Here is an 18491-nt window from a genome sequence, read left to right on the forward strand (position 1 = left end):
ACACAAGGGAGGGAGGGGGGAGATGGAGAAGCGGAACCCGGATGCTGATGCTGAGCGAAGAGGAGGAGGAGGAGGAGTGTGAGAGGAGGTGGGGAACGAGAGAAAGACAAACGGGGATATTACGCGTAGCGGCGGCGCGGAGGACACTCCTGTGGATGAGGCCAACTTCTCCCAACCTTTTTTGGTTTGTTTGTTTTTTCAAGACGGGTTGAAAGAAAAAGAAAAGCTTTGTGTTGTTTGTCCGGGAGCTAAGAACCTGAAGCGCCGGCAGAGGGAGGAGATGCGGTGATGTGAGCGTAGCCGGCCAGGGGAGAGAGAAAGAGAGGCGGAGAGGAAGACAGGGAGGGAGGAAGAGGGAGTCGGTGACTACCAGGCCAGCTGAGGATGCTTGTTGTTTCTAGAAACTGGATTAACCGCGGGGCCCGCTGCTGATCCTCCTCCAGCACCTCTTCCTCGCCGCAGCTGTCCCGACCGAGGCGGCGCGTCGCCGGTCTGACGCGGTCCGCCCGCAGCTGTTTGCCTTTTCTTTCTTTCTTTCTTTCTTTCTTTCTTTTTTTTTTTAATGCTCTTCCCCCTCTTCCTCGATTTCCTGATGCAGGGCCGGGGAGGGAGGGAGCCAAAGTGTGCACCGGATATTGGAAAACCCATTCTTCTTGCTGATGCTGTTGTGATAATAGATGATTATCTGCACAGCGACGCATCTGCAGATGAAAGACGGATCCTGACCAAACGGGGCCTGGCGTGAGGAGAACAGGGGGATGTATGAGCTTGGGATGGTTCTGAAAACCTTTTTGGACGGTAGCAGCAGCAGCAGCAGCAGTGAGGAGGGGGTCCCTGATATCGATCAGAGAATGGATTCAATCAGGGCATTCTGACTTGGGATATTTGAGACTCTGCTCTTACAGAAATCAATCTGTGGCAAATGTAGCCTTCCTGTCTGAACGAGGCTTTTCTCTCCTGCTCCACTTTTGCCAGCTGCATAAGCTATAAAGGATCAATCAGCTTTAAACTACTGTTATTTACAGGAGATGGGGTTCTGTCCCTGACCCCAGTCGAACCTTACATCCTCTCTCAGATCTTTTCTACTTTGCCTGAATGATGCTGCTGTAGCTTAGAAATAAAAGACACAACCCAGTCTGGAAAGTCGTTTATTGTAGGCCTTATATAGTGGTTCACACTTCTAGTACACAGTTGAACGCATGACAAACGAGTGCATGGGAGTAGCCTGCAGGGCCCGGCTTTAGATCCACGACCAGTCCTCCGCACCTCCTCTCCCCTCCGCCGCCGCACAGCCTGTCTGGGATGTGCGTTGGAGCATTACGCACGGAGCAGGACTGAGCGCGATCTCGATCTGCCTTAAATCAGGAATAGAAATTCATCTTGGGAAGCATGAGCAGCAAGGAACTGACGGTGGGCCAGTCCAGTCAGTATGTGGGGCCTTACCGACTGGAGAAGACCCTTGGGAAGGGACAGACAGGTAGGAACCTCCACATTTCCTCGAGTCTTGCAGCAAGGCAAATAGGACGTGTGCAAGGTGCATCAGCTGACTCCAGGGTGGAGCGCCCCAGTTCCCATTTACTTTAACATTCCTATGAAATTCTGAGCTCATGGTTTAATCCTTAGTCATCGTGTAGGTCCTCCTGTTTTATTGTGCTACAGCCTTAAAGGTTGTTCTAAAATTCATTACAGGATGTAGGCCTGCTGTTTTAAGAGGGGGGAGATATCACAAAAAGGCTTTGGTCAGTGCTTGTGACAATGTCAGCCAAGCTTTCTGAATTATTTATGACATCCCCTCCTTCCAGTTTTCACGCTGCATGATGATTTCTGATATTCAAACATCTTCTTCCTCTCGCTGTCTGCCTCTCAGGACTGGTGAAGCTGGGTGTCCACTGTATAACAGGGCAGAAGGTGGCCATAAAGATCGTCAACAGAGAGAAACTCTCCGAATCAGTTCTGATGAAGGTACAGCACTTAAGAATGCATCCATCTGATCTATCTGTCTGTCTCTGTGTTGGATCTACTGGGCCCATAATCGCTGACTGTAATTATGGTTGCTATAAAAGCTCAAATCATGTACGCTTTCACTCTCCATCTGCAGAAATAGCAGGAGAAATGGAGTCTTTATTTTTGTCAAGGAAAAAGCTGTCAGTGTGTTGTAACTTGGAGCAGCCGAGTGTGTGGGCACTGCTTCTGTATACTGAACAATAGAGAGGATTTCAAATTAAGCCCCCTGATGAAAGCTAGTACAGCTGTAACACACTGGACTGAAAGGGAATTGAAATAGCTTTTTCATGTTGGTGTTTCTAATGTGGATGATTACATGAAGCATTGTGCAGATGTGAAACTCACCTGTACTGGCCTAGAAAGTTGCCCAACGCCTCTTCTACGTGTTACTATTAGTAACTGCATTGCCAGGCGGCTGTCTTCAGACTGTTGTTGGGAAGGTAAAGCACATTTAACTACAAAAGGCTGAATAAGCTTATTCATGGTGATACATTAACTTACAGTTATAATGTGGTGCAGGGACAAAACGTAATACAACACCAACATACCCATGTTTAGATTTAAGGGTTAGTGGGTGATCGTGTAATCTAGTCTCTGTCCTTCTTTTGTGCAAGGAGACATTCTGAAGTTCAGCCAAAAACTAATGAGGCTATCCTCTGCTGCAGATCAGCATGAAAACTGTCAAACAAAACCCAAATATGGAATTTAATACTCGGAAGACATTAACAATAACAACACAGTCAATTCTTCCCAATAAAAGATGTTGATGTAGTTTCTTATAGTGCGTATAGTCATGTTGGGAAGATATCGCTTCACGACATGTTCAGGTTAGGGTTAGGGTTAGGATTGATTGCAGCAACCAGTATTTTGTGTCATTATTGTTTGCAAACAACAAACTGTATAACAACAGTCTGTGGAGATTCAGTCATCAAGCTCCTGGTTATCCCCGAGGTGCTGGTTAACCCAAAGACAGAAGGGTACACATAACAGCCCGAGACAACAGATGGTTTGAAAGAGTAGTAAAGGAGGCCACTTATGTCAAAATGGAAAAAGCCCATCTACCCCTCACTTAACAGAGGGGACGGTCTATGACACCATTCATCAGCCACTTACAATGCAATCTTGGCAACCCTCCCCAAGCAGCTTCACAGCTGTTCACGCTTTGACATGTGACCCTAACGAGCACATGTTTGCTGAGTGGTACAATGATCCACAAGTGACCTCAGTGACCCTCAAGGTGTGAACGACGAGTCAGATAAACTGAAGAACATGTCTGTCATTTATTCCAACAGACAACAAGTCACAACAACAAGGCATTATAGCTAAGCCACGTAGCAGCTTAGCTTGATTACAAAACATAGCAACGTTAATATTCATTTGGTGTTTTGTTTTTTAGCTTTAATTCACTAGCTCCAGATGGAAGTATCTGCTTCCTAAGTTGCTAAATGCGCTACAGCTTTTCCTTTCGTGCCCAGCCAGGCAGTGGGCAGGTTATCAGAAAACCTTCATGTTGACAAAGCGGTCAGGCTGATGGAAAACAGTACAGCTGCAAGTTGTGAGAAATTTCCTGTCGTTCTGTCTCTACGAGCCACACACTTCTTATTACACATAGTGATTTGGTTTATTGTTTATATACAGATACTAAATATTGCAGCTTTAATGTTAAACATGCTAAAGGCTAAAGCTAACAGGTCTGAGTTAGTTTGATAGTGGAAACTAACAATTCATTCATAGTTTATTAATATCTTCTATCTTTCTTTCTGTTCTTTATTGCATCATTTGAAATATTCAAAATGAAAACTAAAGAAGTTATTCTTTAGACATTTAATGGTGCTACACATTTTAACAAGCCGTCTTTTTACTTGTCCCTTCCCTCTCTTTCTGTCTTACATCACATTTACCCTCCTCTTGCTTCTGACATTTCCATCTCCATTATTTCTAACCTCCCTCCTCCTCTCTCGTAACCTTTCTGTACATCCCTCCCTCCCTCTGTCTATCCAGGTGGAGAGAGAAATAGCTATTCTTAAACTAATAGAGCACCCTCACGTTCTGAAGCTGCATGATGTCTATGAGAATAACAAATACCTGTGAGTACCTCTTAAGCTTCCTGCTTTCCTGCTGACCAAAAAAAAAAAAAAAAAAAGTCTTCTCTGTCTGCCTCTGGACGTCTGCCAGAGCAGAAACAACCTTGAATTTGAAAAGGAGACAAGGTTCTGTAAGACAAAACGGAGATAAATAACTATATGGCATTGAATAGATGCAAGATTGTGAATGAATGTTTGGGTGTTAATAAGTTTGCATACTTAGGAGTTGAATGACTTGTTGTATAAGGGTGACTGTGGACAACAGTTTTTTTCCATTACAAAAGATCTCTCCCTTCTCATCCTTCTGACCCTCTGTCCTTCTGTCTCCCAGATACCTGGTGTTGGAACATGTGTCTGGCGGAGAGTTATTCGACTACCTGGTGAAGAAGGGCAGACTGACCCCCAAAGAAGCCAGGAAGTTCTTCAGACAAATCATCTCTGCCCTCGACTTCTGTCACAGTCACTCCATATGGTCGGTATAAAAAGCTCTAGGAAGTTACAATAATTTTATTAGCAAATTGTGTCGAGAATATCAACATTTGAAATGTTAGATATTTGCATCCACACTAATACTGATGTATAAACGTACATGTGTGTTTTCCACACTCTCTATGGTGTTGTGGTTCCAAACCTGGGCGTCAAGCCCCTCCTAATGGTTTTAGCGAAATGAATAACAGAGTAGGAAAGAAGGAGAAAAGTGGGTAACAACTAATAGACATCTAGAATGTGACAGAGAGTCCTGACTGGGTACTGCGTTATTTGAGGAAAGCCAAAAATGTAGCAGACCACAGAACATTGTATATTATATGTTAATCATATATTATTCTAATGTAAAATCTTAATCTGAAACGTGTTATTGTAGATTTAAAACAAATGCAGTAGTAGTAGTTATGTAAACTGGAAACATTCAAGTTAAATTCAAATACAAATACCTCTGAATCGTACAGCTTTTGAGCAGCCTATATTGTATGCCTGTAATTACTTTTCCCCACTGGGTGGAAAGTAATGTTATACAATGGAAAAGCAAATGTGAGGCATAACTCACATCTCATGTTTCACTGTCAAATGATAAAATACTTGCTTGTGTGCCGTGCAGAGTACACAAGTGTGTTCATACAGTAATCTAATATAAACATGTTCAGATGAGATCAGTCTAACTGTGGTTCCTGTAAAGCAGATATCTTTAAGAGTTCTAAATGTGTCATATGTCATGTGGAAGTCAAGCAAGGGTACAAAGTAAATGTGTGTGTGTGTGTGTGTGTGTAGTCACAGAGACCTGAAGCCAGAGAATCTTCTCCTGGATGAAAAGAATAACATCAGGATAGCAGACTTTGGCATGGCCTCATTACAAGTGGGAGACAGCCTGCTGGAAACCAGTTGTGGGTGAGTGCAGGGGTTGAAGCTTGCTCACATCTACTCGCTGTTAATGTGACACAGTATTAATGCATGTGTGCAGAACATCAGGAATGCTGACTCAGGGCCCTTTTGCCTTTCTTTTCATACAGTTGATTTTGTTCATTAGAAGCTTAAATAGCTTTAAACAATCTACCGTCAACGTGGATTTAGTAGATAAAGTTAGTGAGGGGTTGTAGCGTTCACCTGGGTTTAGCCGTTCACTCTACTCTTAAAGTACATGAACCCAGCGCTGTTTTAATCTGTATAAATTGTACCTGAGCAAATTGTTTAATCACCTCTTTTTTTTTTGTCATAGATCCCCACATTATGCTTGCCCAGAGGTCATAAGGGTAAGTTTCATCGCTCTCATATTTCAAATATACTTTCCTCCACAGTGACATTGGGTTCTCACTCCTTCCAAAAACGCAGGTGATCTACAGTCGGTACTGTACCTGAACGCCTCATGTGCAGACACAGACAGAGCATAAGACCTGTTGTCCTTGTGTAACACTTCTATGCAGCGTGTTTGTGTGTTTGCATGCCTAATGCTGCTCTGCCCTTGCATTTGTGTCTCAGGGGGAGAAGTACGACGGTCGCAGAGCAGACGTTTGGAGCTGTGGAGTCATTCTCTTTGCTCTTCTTGTGGTAAGAGCATCCTTTTATTCTTAACATAGATTTGAAAACTTGATAAGAGTTTATTTTCTCACCAACAGGCAATTTCATCAACTTTATGTTAACTGTTAAAGATTCATGAGTAACTCACAAAACATCGTATATAAGTGATAAATGCTTCTTTTTTATTTCTGTTTAATCTTATTCTCTCATTTCAATTCTTATCTTCTTCCTGTGTCTTGCCATCTTCTCTCGTCTCCCCCCTCAGGGTGCCTTGCCCTTTGACCATGACAACCTACGGCAGCTACTAGAGAAAGTGAAGAGCGGGGTGTTCCATATGCCCCACTTTATACCTCCAGACTGCCAGGCTTTGCTGAAGGGAATGATAGAAGTCAATGCTGAAAAGAGACTCACGGTGAGGAGGGAGAGTAAAAATAAAAAAGACAGCATGTTTCTTGTTATAGTGGAGAGGGTCCTGTCATGTGAGACTTACAGAATACCAGTGGCAGGAGTGCAGAGACAATCACTTCTAAAGGTTTTTGACTGAGGCTCACCCTTCTAACCAATCAGAGAAGTTCAACATCTGCTTGATTAGTACATTTTGCATAATTCTTGAGTGGATCATAGTAGTACAAGTGACTCCGTAACTCTGTAGGGTTGTTCTTCATTGTTTATCTGGAGAAGAGGGTAACAGAATCCACAGACTCCAGAATCACAATCTAGAGAGGCGGGAGGATGCTTTTATGTACCATGTGAATAGATGGACGGATCAAGTGGCTTCAGCAGTGGCTGAGGTTGGCACCGCGGGTGAAGAAGACAAGGAGTCCTTTTCAGCTAAATAATAGCTCCACACCCTGAGAGAAAGGCCTGAAGAGAGACTGGCAACACAGAGAGAGAAAGAGAGAGGGCAGGCAGCGAGTGAGGGGATAAATGACAGGGTGAATGGACTGATAGAAGAAATTCCACTGCAGTCTGGTTACAAAGGGAAGCTCGGATAAATCCGGCATGTGGGCTGGAAATGAATTCATAGTTATGAGGTAGAAAGAAGGAGACAGCTGTGATAATGTGATTTGCGTGGGACTGTAAAATAAAGACATGGAGGAATACAGAGTCTGGTCAGTTAGTCATTCAGCTAGAATGGAGCAGATTTAATCAGAGCTGTGGGTTTCTCTGATGAGCTGTTGATTAATGGAGCCTGAAACCAGGTCAGACTGTCTCCGTCTGTTAGTTGCCTCCATGGAAACTACCACGCGAGGAGACACATTTTAAACAAGCGTGTTTGTAGTCAGCTAGCCGAACATTAGGAGATGAACCCACACACCATTTATTTTTTCAGTATTGAACACTTCATAAGCGATTTCATAAAGGCAAAGCACTCACTACATGCAGATGCGAGCTAGTTTCCTCCCTGCAGATGCACAAGTGCGGTGTTCAAGGCAAACCCACTTTCCACTTTCTACATGCTTGCAGAACTGCAGCTGCTCCATTACTTCAACCCCAAGAGATATTGTGCAGCACCGATCCGATGAGCAGCACTCTATGCAGTCCTGAAGCAGAGAGGGGACTTCTGCAGAATGTATAATGTACGAGGTGGTGTAGAACTGCTGCAGGAAAACTTTTACTGAGGTCATGAGAGGTAGAAACAGGAGTTTACAGCCTACAGCTCGCTAGCTCTGGGAGACTGTACTCGGCCATAACCCCGCGCTTTGAGCTAAATGCCAATGTCAGCTGTGGAGCAGGTGCAACTCTTATTTTGTTCACTGTCTTAGTTTATGGTAAGAACATTCCTTATTTAGCAGTATATACTCATACAGGTGAAGCTGATAAGGGTTCAACTGAAGTATTGGAGACACACTGGCTACTTACCACCAATGGCTGACTAGCCATACTAGTTTTAATCAGGAGCTTTTGACCTGTTTATGTGTACAGAAGATGCTTTATGTTTGTTGATGGATGTTATTATAGTAGAGTTTGCTCGGTTCTGCTGATTACCTGGATCAGGTTTGTTCAGTCAATTAGAAATTGGAAGACACCAACTCAAATGAGGGTGGACTACCTACTTCACCTGATCCAGGTAATTAACAGTGGATAGGGAAGAGGTAAGAGTTGGAAAACAAGCAGAAAGGTATTTGAGGGTCAGGGTTGGAGACATGTGCATTGTATCTATTATAAAACCAGTATGTTGATGATGTGTTTTTGTCGATTACAGCTAGAAGCAATACAGAAACACCCCTGGTACCAGTAAGTACCACAATCCTTTTTCTTACCTTCTCTTCATTTTCCTTGTCCATTTTAAATCCAGATTACTCCAGCTTTACTTACACTGACCACTCTTTCCTTTAAGGGGTGGCCGGAATGAGCCTTGCCCAGAGCAGCCACCTCCTCGCTGTGTGTGTCTAAAGAGGATCCTGTCCTTAACAGATCTGGACCCTGACGTTCTGGAAAGCATGTACTCTTTAGGGTGTTTCAGAGACCGGGTCAAACTCACACGGGACCTTACAAGTGAGGAGTGAGTAAATATGAGCCATCAAACATTTCCTCTTTGAATACATGGCAATGTTGTAACACAAATAAGAATTCAGTCATCCATCCAGCAGTGTAGCTGCTTTCTGTGTCTCTCTCTTTCCCTCTTTTGACTTATTGTGACCAGTTAGTTACTTACATCATTAATCTGCCTGACATGGCAAGAACAAGAACATCCAGAGGGACAATGCCTCCCTCTCTGTCCATCCCAGCTATCTGCCAAACCGATCTGATTCTCACAACAGACAAGCAAATGTGGAGCACTTAGATTAAAGCTGCCTAGTCAATGTTTTGATGTTGACAATGTATTTAAATGACTTTATGTAATGTGAAAGATATGTATGTGATGATGAACCCACAGATACTTAACATCCAACTCTGCAGTCTGCTCTACGAGATGGTAGACAAGTTCCTGAAGGCAACACACAGTGGTCGTGGGTCGTAGAATTATGGGCTGATTTTATCTGTATAGTATAGTATATATAGTATATATAATATATACTGTATACATTATAGTACAAAACTAGTAACAGCAGCTTCAGCGTATAAATATCAGTTTTGACCATCAAACACAAAACCTATTTCCTGTCGTTAGGTTTTTTCTTTTTTCACTGCTACTCATGCCTTTCCATCATACTGTCACATGTTGAGTGATACACGCTTTCATTTCATGAACACATCATGATGCGTTACACAAATGTTTCTGTGCATATGCTGACCTGGATGAGGAAGGGCTAAAACACACACTCTCTCTCTCGTCAACCTCTTTGCCAGGTTGCTATTTAGGCCGAAAAAATTCCGGTGAATCCAGTGTACACCGCCTGACACCAATACTAATAAATGTAAATGCTGCTCCCCCTAGTGGCTACATCTGTTAAAACAGTTATGGTGATGCTTTAATATTAATAAATGGTTTAGTTTATGTGCTACGTAGCTAGGTCACAAATCAAAACATTGTATATGTTTATATATTTGATTATATTATTATATTATGCATATAATGGAAATTAAACCAACTCTTCAACTCAATTTAAGATTAAAGAAACACATTTAACACGTCGCAGTTCATATACAACTTATCCAGAATGATGCCAGACATCCAGTACTTGTCTGGAGATTTGTGACCCAGCCTGTGTGTTTTACTTTCTATTTCCATCTTTTTCATTTTGCCAGCCAACATCTTTCTGTCTCTTATCTTTTTATTTCCTACTTTTCATCTCTGCGCCTCCTTTTGCAGGGACAACCAGGAGAAGATGATCTACTACCTCCTGTTGGACAGGAAGGAGCGATACCCCAGCTGTGAGGACGAGGATCTGCCTCCCAGAAATGACCTAGGTTGGTAGAGGTCGCTCTTTAACCCCTTGATGGTCCTACAATAGAAAAAAAAAACATTTCACCAACAAAAAGTCTAATGTAAAGAAATCTATATATTCTTATCATTTATTTTTCTAATTACAAGACCCTCCCAAGAAGCGTGTGGACTCCCCCATGCTGACGCGTCATGGCCGCTGTCGTCCAGAGAGGAAGAGCCTGGAAGTCCTTAGTGTCACAGAACAAGGGTCTCCCACCCCACCTCGCAGGGCCCTTGACACTAATGCACACAGCCAGAGGTACGCATCCCCAGTAATGTGTCTTGGCATATTTAATCTGATTGAACCTGTCAGCAGTAGCCAAGTCAGATTAGAAAACTACTGAGCTCAGTGACTCATGTTGTTTTTGTTTTTTTTTACTGTCTTCAAAAGGTCTCGTTCAGTAAGCGGAGCGTCCACAGGTCTGTCCTCCAGTCCTCTCAGCAGTCCCAGGGTAAGAACTCCTTCTCTACTTCACAATATAAACCTAACAGCTAAAGAAATTCCATGTGAAGAGCTCTCCTTTCCTCTCCTTTGGTCCACTTTACCTTCATTTCTTCTCCCACCACAGTGAAAGAACGCCTACAGAAGTAACTGTATTCATGTGATTCCCACGTTGTATTATTTAACATAGTACGCTGATGGTTCCTACACAGAATCCTGTTCTCCTCAATAATCTGAACAATTTTAATCTTAACAGCAGTCTTTAAGGTTCACTAATGGGTCCTAACACAGTCACAAATGCTGGTTTTTGAACTGTCGGCTTGTAACAAACTGGATGCTTCGTTTCCTCTTTAACATGACGGAGAAGGTGTCACAGTTTCTGAGCTCCCAACAATGAGTGACCTCAATATATAAATATCAGTTTTGGCCATCAAACACAAAACCCAAATTTCCTGTGTTGTTTTGTTTTTTTCCTCTAATGACTCTGGCTCCTGCTGTTACTGCTAGTCATGTCTTTCCATCATACTGTCACTTCCTCAGCCATACACATTCTCATTTCATGGACACACCATGCTGCCTCGTACTAAAGTTGGCGTTTACATATTGACGTGGTCAAAAAAATCCACACACACACAGACACATATACAACTATAGTAAAGATTAGAGATCACCAAATCCATTTTCCAATTTGTGCATCTGATGGAGGCATGTTGAACGATCGCGTCCATGAATCATAATTCATGTTCATCTCTTATCTGTCCATCTCTCTTCCCCTCCTTCTCCCCATCTCTCTCTGTGTCTGTCCATCAGAGTCCGGTCTTCACTTTCAGCCAATCAGAAGTCACCTCCGCTCCCTCCTCCAAAGACCCCAAAGCAGGAAGTGCTACCACCCCTCGGCCTACTCGCCCGCCGCCTGATCCCAAAACACAGACCCTGCCCTCAAAGGGCCCCGCTGACCGGCCCCAGCTCCACTCCATGAAGTCCCTCCCCCTCCAGACTCCCCGCTCCCCTTCCCCGTCCCCCTCCCCGCTCCTCTCCCCCATCCCACGCTTCTTCAACTTCCCTTCTCCATCTGTCTTCAAGTCCAAGAATGTCCAGACGTCCTCTAACACCTCTGCCACTCCTCCTCCTGTATCGCAGGTCACGCCGCAGGGTTCCCCGCTGCCCACCCCGCTGGGCACGCCTGTGCACCAAATCCAACACCCTTCTTCCACCACCCCTCCCTCCTCTTCCTCCTCCTCTTCTTCTTCCAGAGCGGACGGAGCTGGCGGGACCTTGCTGACCCCACCCTCCAGCCCAGGGGGCAGTGGGGGTCTGGCCGCCTCCAGCTCTGCCCACTGGAGATCAAGGCTTAACTCGTTCAAAAACAACTTGCTGGGGTCGCCGCGCTTCCATCGGCGCAAACTTCAAGGTGACCAAGTCATAAGATTCTGTTACGTCCTAAATTATGTTTTTTTTTCTTAATCCTTAATCCTGATGCTCTTGAACAGTTGAATCAATTTGTTTTCCTACTTTACTTTGTATTTGCATCCAACATATATTATACTGAGACATTTGCCTGTGTCCCTGTGTTGATTAAAATCTGATTCTGTGATATCTGTTAGTGGGGAATTAAATCATGGCCTGTCAACAAGCTTTACTGAGCTTTAACTTAACTCCCCTCTGCTTCTTATTTTAGTTCCCACATCAGAGGATATGTCCAGTTTGACTCCCGAGTCCAGTCCAGAGTAAGTTTGCACATCTCAGTGTGTGTTTTTATCATTTTCACAATGCTTTTTCCTGTGTGGGGAAAGAAATAGACAGAAATAAGAAATTGCACTAGTTGAATGATGTTATCCACTTTTTTCAGTATTTTTATGTGAACAATGGTCCACTCCTCTGTCATCTTCATTAGCTACTATACTGTCTATTCATATTTTAAAATACTTGTTTATTCGCAGACTGGCAAAGAGATCCTGGTTTGGTAACTTCATCAGCTTGGAGAAAGAGGAGCAGATCTTTGTTTTGATCAGAGACAAGCCGCTCAGCTCTATCAAGGCTGACATTGTTCATGCCTTTCTGTCTGTGAGTATAATCCGGCTGAGATAAGCCTCCAGCATTACTTTATTACTTTATTCTCTGTGTGACATTACATATACAGATTTCAAGATTTGATCTTTTTCACCATTCGTCACCTTTTTCTTATCCCTCTCCAGATTCCTTCTCTAAGCCACAGTGTGGTGTCTCAGAACAGTTTCCGGGCAGAGTACAAGTCCTCCGGTGGCCCCTCTGTCTTCCAAAAGCCTGTCAAGTTTCAGGTATTATTTCATTATTTATCTTTTCTCAGAAAACACAGTTTTCAAGAAACAGTTCTCTGAGGAAGAATGGTCCACAGTTTCTCCTTTATGTTGTACAGGTCTAATCCACAGCTACAGGAAGCAGTGGCTTGAGTTTATAGCTGCCAAAAGTGGTTTAACCAGCTATTAAAACACTATTTCACTTACTTTTCCCACCCTGACTCTGTGTGTTTAATGGATCTGCTCAGTAAAGGCATATTTTTACTGTTTTATCGGCTTAGAAATATTGTGTTTGATGATATTTGTGAATTTAGTGAAGATCAGATCACATTTTATGACCAATACATGCAGAGAACCATGAGACTGCAAACAGTGCAGTTACTTATTTAAGTTAAGAATTAAATGAGCAATTTAATTTTTTATGCTCTACCTATAGGTGGACATTGCTTTCTCTGAGGGAGAGAGGGAGCGAGAGCGGGAACGAGCAGAGAGGGAAGGAAGAAGAGAGATGGGCATCTACAGCGTCACCTTCACTCTAATAACAGGTAGGAGGAAGCCTTTCAAAGGACGGAGAGAAAAAGACACAAAGCTGCAGATATGAAGCAACTGCTGTTCTAGAGGTCCTTTGTTGTCTATTCATCACAGTCAACTTAATTAATCAGTGTTATTTACTCATGTGTCAGTGGATTTAATGTTATGGCTAAACGGTGTAGGTCATGTTTTGTATTTGTTTCTGTTGCTCCTACAGTATGTGGCCAAAAAGATTGAAATTTTAAAAAGGGTAAAGCTAGGAGACGGGTGATGAGTTGATGCTCTCTCTTCTCAGGGCCCAGTCGCAGATTCAAAAGAGTGGTAGAGACCATTCAGGCTCAACTTCTGAGCACTCATGATCAGCCTTCTGTGCAGGCACTGGCTGGTGAGTAACACACACACACACACACACACACACACACACACACACACACACACACACCCCAGATGTACCAGTAGTGTGTTTGGTTCACTGATTTTATCTCCTTATCTCTCAGATGAGAAGAATGGTCAGCTTTCGCGACAGCCCAGCACTCCTTCACGTCAGAACTCACGCCGTTCTGAAAGTGGATCGGATCGAGGAGAAAGGGAGCATGCCGTGGATGGAGAAAGTGGAAGCGCAAGCAGCAGCAACACCGTTTTACAAAGGTGCGGGTCAGGGAAAGACAAGACCAGACTCCTCTCATCGCCCAACGGGACGCAGTCTCACCCTTGAAAAGAATGTTGTGGAAGAGAGGTGACCGCCTTTCTCTCTTCCTTTCCCCTATCCTTCCCACGTTTTTTCCTTTCTTGTTTTTATACTCCCTGCCTTGCGTCCTACCATTATTCTCTAGCAATGTCATGGAGGAGGGGGAAGTTCTTCCTTGACGCCGATGTAAGGATATGAAGGAGAATTCCCTATGAGTGACTGATTGTAGCAGAAATGTATATTTGTGGAGGTGGTGGAGACAGGTTGAGCTGTACTGTACCTCTAGTCAGCCTTCAGGGGCAACTTCACCCTGGAGTAACAAGTCTAAGTAAAAGAAGGATGTCCAAAAAGTCCTAGACAAGCTCACAACCAGAGAAACTTGTAGTTCGCCCACTTACCCAACCAAGAAAGCACATGACCTTTCCAGCAACCAATCACACATGGTTCAAATCCAAAAGGAAACCTTCAATCAGTCGGTCACAATGGCACATGAACATACTGTCCAATGACAGAGCACCTCAAGAAATCCCCATTTAACATTTCCTGACCAGCCTAATGTCACCTCGATCATCAAGTCTCCTCAGTACCACCTAACGAAACATGATGAGTCACATGAGAGGAAGCCCGCTCTTCTCTCTTCTGCCCACTTTCTATTCGAAGACAAATGTGTATTTACAAGCAAAGCAAGACAGTGATGATGTCCTTCGAGAAAGGAATGAGAATGACATGTCGGCTTGATTGTTAAAGTGGATTTTGTCTTTAATTAATTAGAAAACTGTGCTTTACCAACCAAGGAGTGTGAAAGAAGAAGAAACCACACCACAAAATAACAGACAACAGATCTGACACGGTCTACCTAACCCAGCCCTACAGACCAGTCCCACAATTATTTCTGAATTACACTGATAAAGCTATGATACCATATTGCCTTTAAAGGAGGAGGAAAAAGTGGATAGCTGTTTAGATTTAGCCCCATTTGCAGGACCCAAGGACGCACCACAGGTAGAGTTTGTCACAAGTAAATGTGCTGCCGGTGAAAGAGAGGGAAATGAATCGCAGACAGGAAGCAGAGGATGGCTACTAGCAGGACAAAAGACGAACACGTTACCAACAGCTACTAATGGGAACTAAGAGGTGATAATGAAAAATGCATTTGTTGAAGATCTAGTTTCAATTTACATCCTAAAATGATTACAGCACTGATATGCCATACATACAGTGACAGAGTGATTGTTTGCCATAGTTTTTCTTGCTGTACCAGATGCGAAATGGTACCAACCTGAACCTCAAAAGACGAGCTAAACTATCCACATACCCTAGTGTAATATAGTGTTCGCAGTGGCTAAACCTTTTCCCCTGTATCACAGCTGCCTAATGATAGCTTAGCTGCCATTACCAGCTCCCCTTCCCACAGCACATTCAGTTGTCAAGTGTATATTTAAGACCATTCAAGCTCAATCGAGGAGCTAACTGGCTTAATTAACTTAAATTACCGGCTGCCTACAAGGGAGAAAATCTGCCAGTGACAGTTTACTCAGCAAAGACAGCACCTGTCATTTAGAAATGAGAGGCTTACTTTGTCTGAAACCGAAGACCCACATTTGAAGTTGTACATTTGCCACTGTTACAGTATTTACACTCTTGTATTTCCCTGAACTGTGGTTTCTTGTTGTCTTGTCTTGGCAAAGGATGCTAAAACCAGCACCATTTCTAGCCCTACTCGAATGACAAGTCTCCCACTCCTAATTACAGAAAAGGTTCTGCTATCCCTAAGTTTCCACTTATAAGTATGGAAGTGCCTGAAAACCAAAGAAAAACTTAATGCTCAAAGTTTGTCGATCAAGGTAATTAATAAATAAATTACACTACATCAATACTGTCAGTTAACAGTATTTCTTTCCACCTTCCATTCTATATAACGTGAACAAGCAGTATGATGCAGCGTTCAGGTCAGTTGAGCTACAATGTACCCATATTAATTGGCTGCTAAAGGCTTATTTAATATATAATTACAATTATAACAATAATTTTGTACATTATCTCTTAAAATATAGTCATTTCAGGAAGGGATCACTTCAGGGCCAGTATGGAGAGGACAAACTATCACAGGGACCAAAAGCTCTGTCACTTTATGTGTGGGTATGTGAATACTGTATTAAGGATGACAAAAAAAGTCCAAACTAACCCTGAGATGAAACCTAAAATCTGTAAAATGACTTGAATGAGAATGAGAAGTGAGACTATTGCCTCAAATGGGGTTAATGCAAGAATGTGGATGCTTCAAGCTAAGCAAGTTCTGTTTCTAAAGTGGTGTAAGCGCCAGCTGGATTCAATTGAAAATGCTGCAGTACACACTCAGACACCGTGTTGCTTCACTGCTGTGGTCATGAAGGCCCTGGGAGCGGTAGCCTTGTAGACAGAGCTTGATCACCTCCACAGGAATGTCAAAGTGCATGTTGAGTATGTTCCCTGGGGACATGCGTTAATGCTGGCTTCCAGTCCAGTCCAGGCATTATTTGCATTCACGTACTTGCGCGAACCATGTCCCAGCCGTTGGGAGTCTTTTTAGACTCACAGTTAGGCAACCGAACCCCTTCCTGTGCTGCGTTTTGTTTGTCGATAGTTGCAGAATGATGCAGGGCTCACCAACATCAGCCGCAGCCCTTTCTGCCTCTATGCAAAGACAGAGAAAGGGCAAGAGGTCAAACAAGAAGGAAAGGACTTAATGTCATAGGAACTCTGTCTGGTGGAAGGAAATTTGAAAGCCACTTGTCCAGAAAGATGGCAGGATGCTAAGCCTCTTGTTTTGTTACTTGCTTTTCCTTTTCTACTCTGCCCTGTCTTTTTTTTTTTTTTTTTTTTTACGTGTTTGTTCGCCACCACCAAAGTAGAGCGTGGCCCAAACCATGTGAATGTCACAAAAAATGTACATTTTTGTTTCATATATTTATTGAAAATGTATTTATTTATCTATTTATTTATTTATTTATTTATTTGCCACGCATTTGTTAAAAGTGTGATATTGTTCATGAATGGAAGAGCAGGAGAGGGGTGAAGACAGGGGAATGTCACTTCCAAGATGTTTGACACTGCAGAGAAAACCAGCTTTCCCTGAGAAATACCTGAATAATAACTCTCCTCTCCTTTTTAAAAGAAAATCAACATTCTGGAAACCGATGCTGCAAAAACACCTTCCAGCTTTATAACGTGCATTTCCCAAGTTTTGCTTAGTTCATTTATCACTGTCTGTTACCACACATGTTACACATTTTACAGTGCTAGACAAACAAACCTGCACAGATGCACACTCGAGCTGCAGGTGGAGGACTTCATGCATTGGAACTAAATCTTATACCTGATTCTTAGCAGAGCCATTAGCTCCCACAGGCACTTGTTCAATGAATCTAGCTCCTCCATCGAGGTGCTTTTTAGGGCAAAAGAAAGCAGCATGCAAAGCTGCTGGAATGTTAATTAATAATTGTCAAGTGTGTGTGTGTGTGTGCATGTATGTACAAAACACACACACACACACACACACACACGTAGGTCTTTCAGAGTAGCAGCCTTTTTTTTTCTTCCTCAGCTAGTGATGTGGCTCTAGGATAACAGCTTCAGTCCAACCTGAGATATCTCAACAATTACTGAGCGACTGTCATCACATTTGATAGATAGACAGAGAATGAACGCTCGTGGCTTCCGGTGACAATTCACGTGTCGCCCCCACAAGGTTGTCGTTTACACTTACCCTTTCAAATGACACCTTTACTAGATGGAAGGTGGATTAGCACCAAAATGTCAACAGAAATTCATTTTCTCCACATGCTGAACACCACCCTTCTACTTAGCTTATGACCAAATCCTTGCAAAACTAACATTTCCATTAGCCTTAGACGCACTTTGTGTTTAGGACCAGCTAGCAGATGTTAGCATGCTAACGCGCTCAACTGACTTGGCAAAAACATGGTTCCTGCTAAGCGCTAGCACGTTAGCATGGACTTTGTGGGCATGTTAGCATTCTGATGTCTTAATCCAAAGCACCATTGTGCCTACGTGCTGCCTCACAGAGCTGCTAGCTGCAAACACAAATGTATTTTCTAGTCATTTTCATTCACTGTAAAAGGATTGATGCAAACCAACACCGCCAGTCCAGCTGTTTTATGTTGCTAACTGACTTTAAATGCACACACTCAGCTGACAGCTCACAGTTCTGCACTGACTAGCAGCACATTCGATAGACATCATTTAGAAGTAATTCCTGTCAGATATGCAGAAATGTGTTTTCCGCCTGTCGTGTAAATGGAGGCCTCAGTTTCTCAGCGTTGTGGTGCACACATCGGGAAACTTTCACACACACACATACACAAAAGGGAGAAGACAGAAGTTGGTTCAAGAACATAAATAGGACGAAGGTGGAGAAAAGGAAAATGCTGCTCTAACCTTTGCTCTGAATGAATGAATTCTGCATTAAAATCCATTGAAAAGACACAACCGGACCCTTGGTACTCGGTGACTGAGCGGCTCCCTTGCTTAAAAACTCTCCTATTCCCCTCATTTCCTCCCTAGATTTGATTTTCTACACTTCTCT

The 18491-nt window shown here is 43.1% G+C and overlaps 1 protein-coding gene across 2 annotated transcripts; it reads left to right on the forward strand.

Annotated features, from left to right (window-relative positions):
- Positions 1 to 536: 536 nt before the first annotated feature.
- si:dkey-16p21.7 (serine/threonine-protein kinase BRSK2) lies at positions 537 to 16702 on the forward strand. Of its 2 annotated transcripts, none has more exons than XM_026346929.2 (20): positions 537 to 1477; positions 1868 to 1962; positions 4006 to 4091; positions 4420 to 4560; positions 5355 to 5471; positions 5800 to 5833; positions 6060 to 6128; positions 6364 to 6510; positions 8305 to 8336; positions 8440 to 8604; positions 9856 to 9953; positions 10078 to 10228; positions 10361 to 10421; positions 11222 to 11822; positions 12090 to 12138; positions 12352 to 12475; positions 12607 to 12708; positions 13124 to 13232; positions 13514 to 13603; positions 13716 to 16702. In XM_026346929.2, exons 1-20 carry the CDS (start codon positions 1390 to 1392, stop codon positions 13931 to 13933), a joined length of 2577 nt encoding a protein of 858 aa, XP_026202714.1. In that variant the 5' UTR covers positions 537 to 1389; the 3' UTR covers positions 13934 to 16702. The 2 variants fall into 2 exon arrangements, with proteins under 2 accessions (XP_026202714.1, XP_026202723.1); XM_026346938.2 differs by having other exon boundaries at positions 11552 to 11822.
- The last annotated feature ends 1789 nt before the right edge of the window (positions 16703 to 18491 follow it).

This window comes from Anabas testudineus, chromosome 8 (genome assembly GCF_900324465.2).
Source record: "Anabas testudineus chromosome 8, fAnaTes1.2, whole genome shotgun sequence".
Lineage (NCBI taxonomy): Eukaryota > Metazoa > Chordata > Actinopteri > Anabantiformes > Anabantidae > Anabas > Anabas testudineus.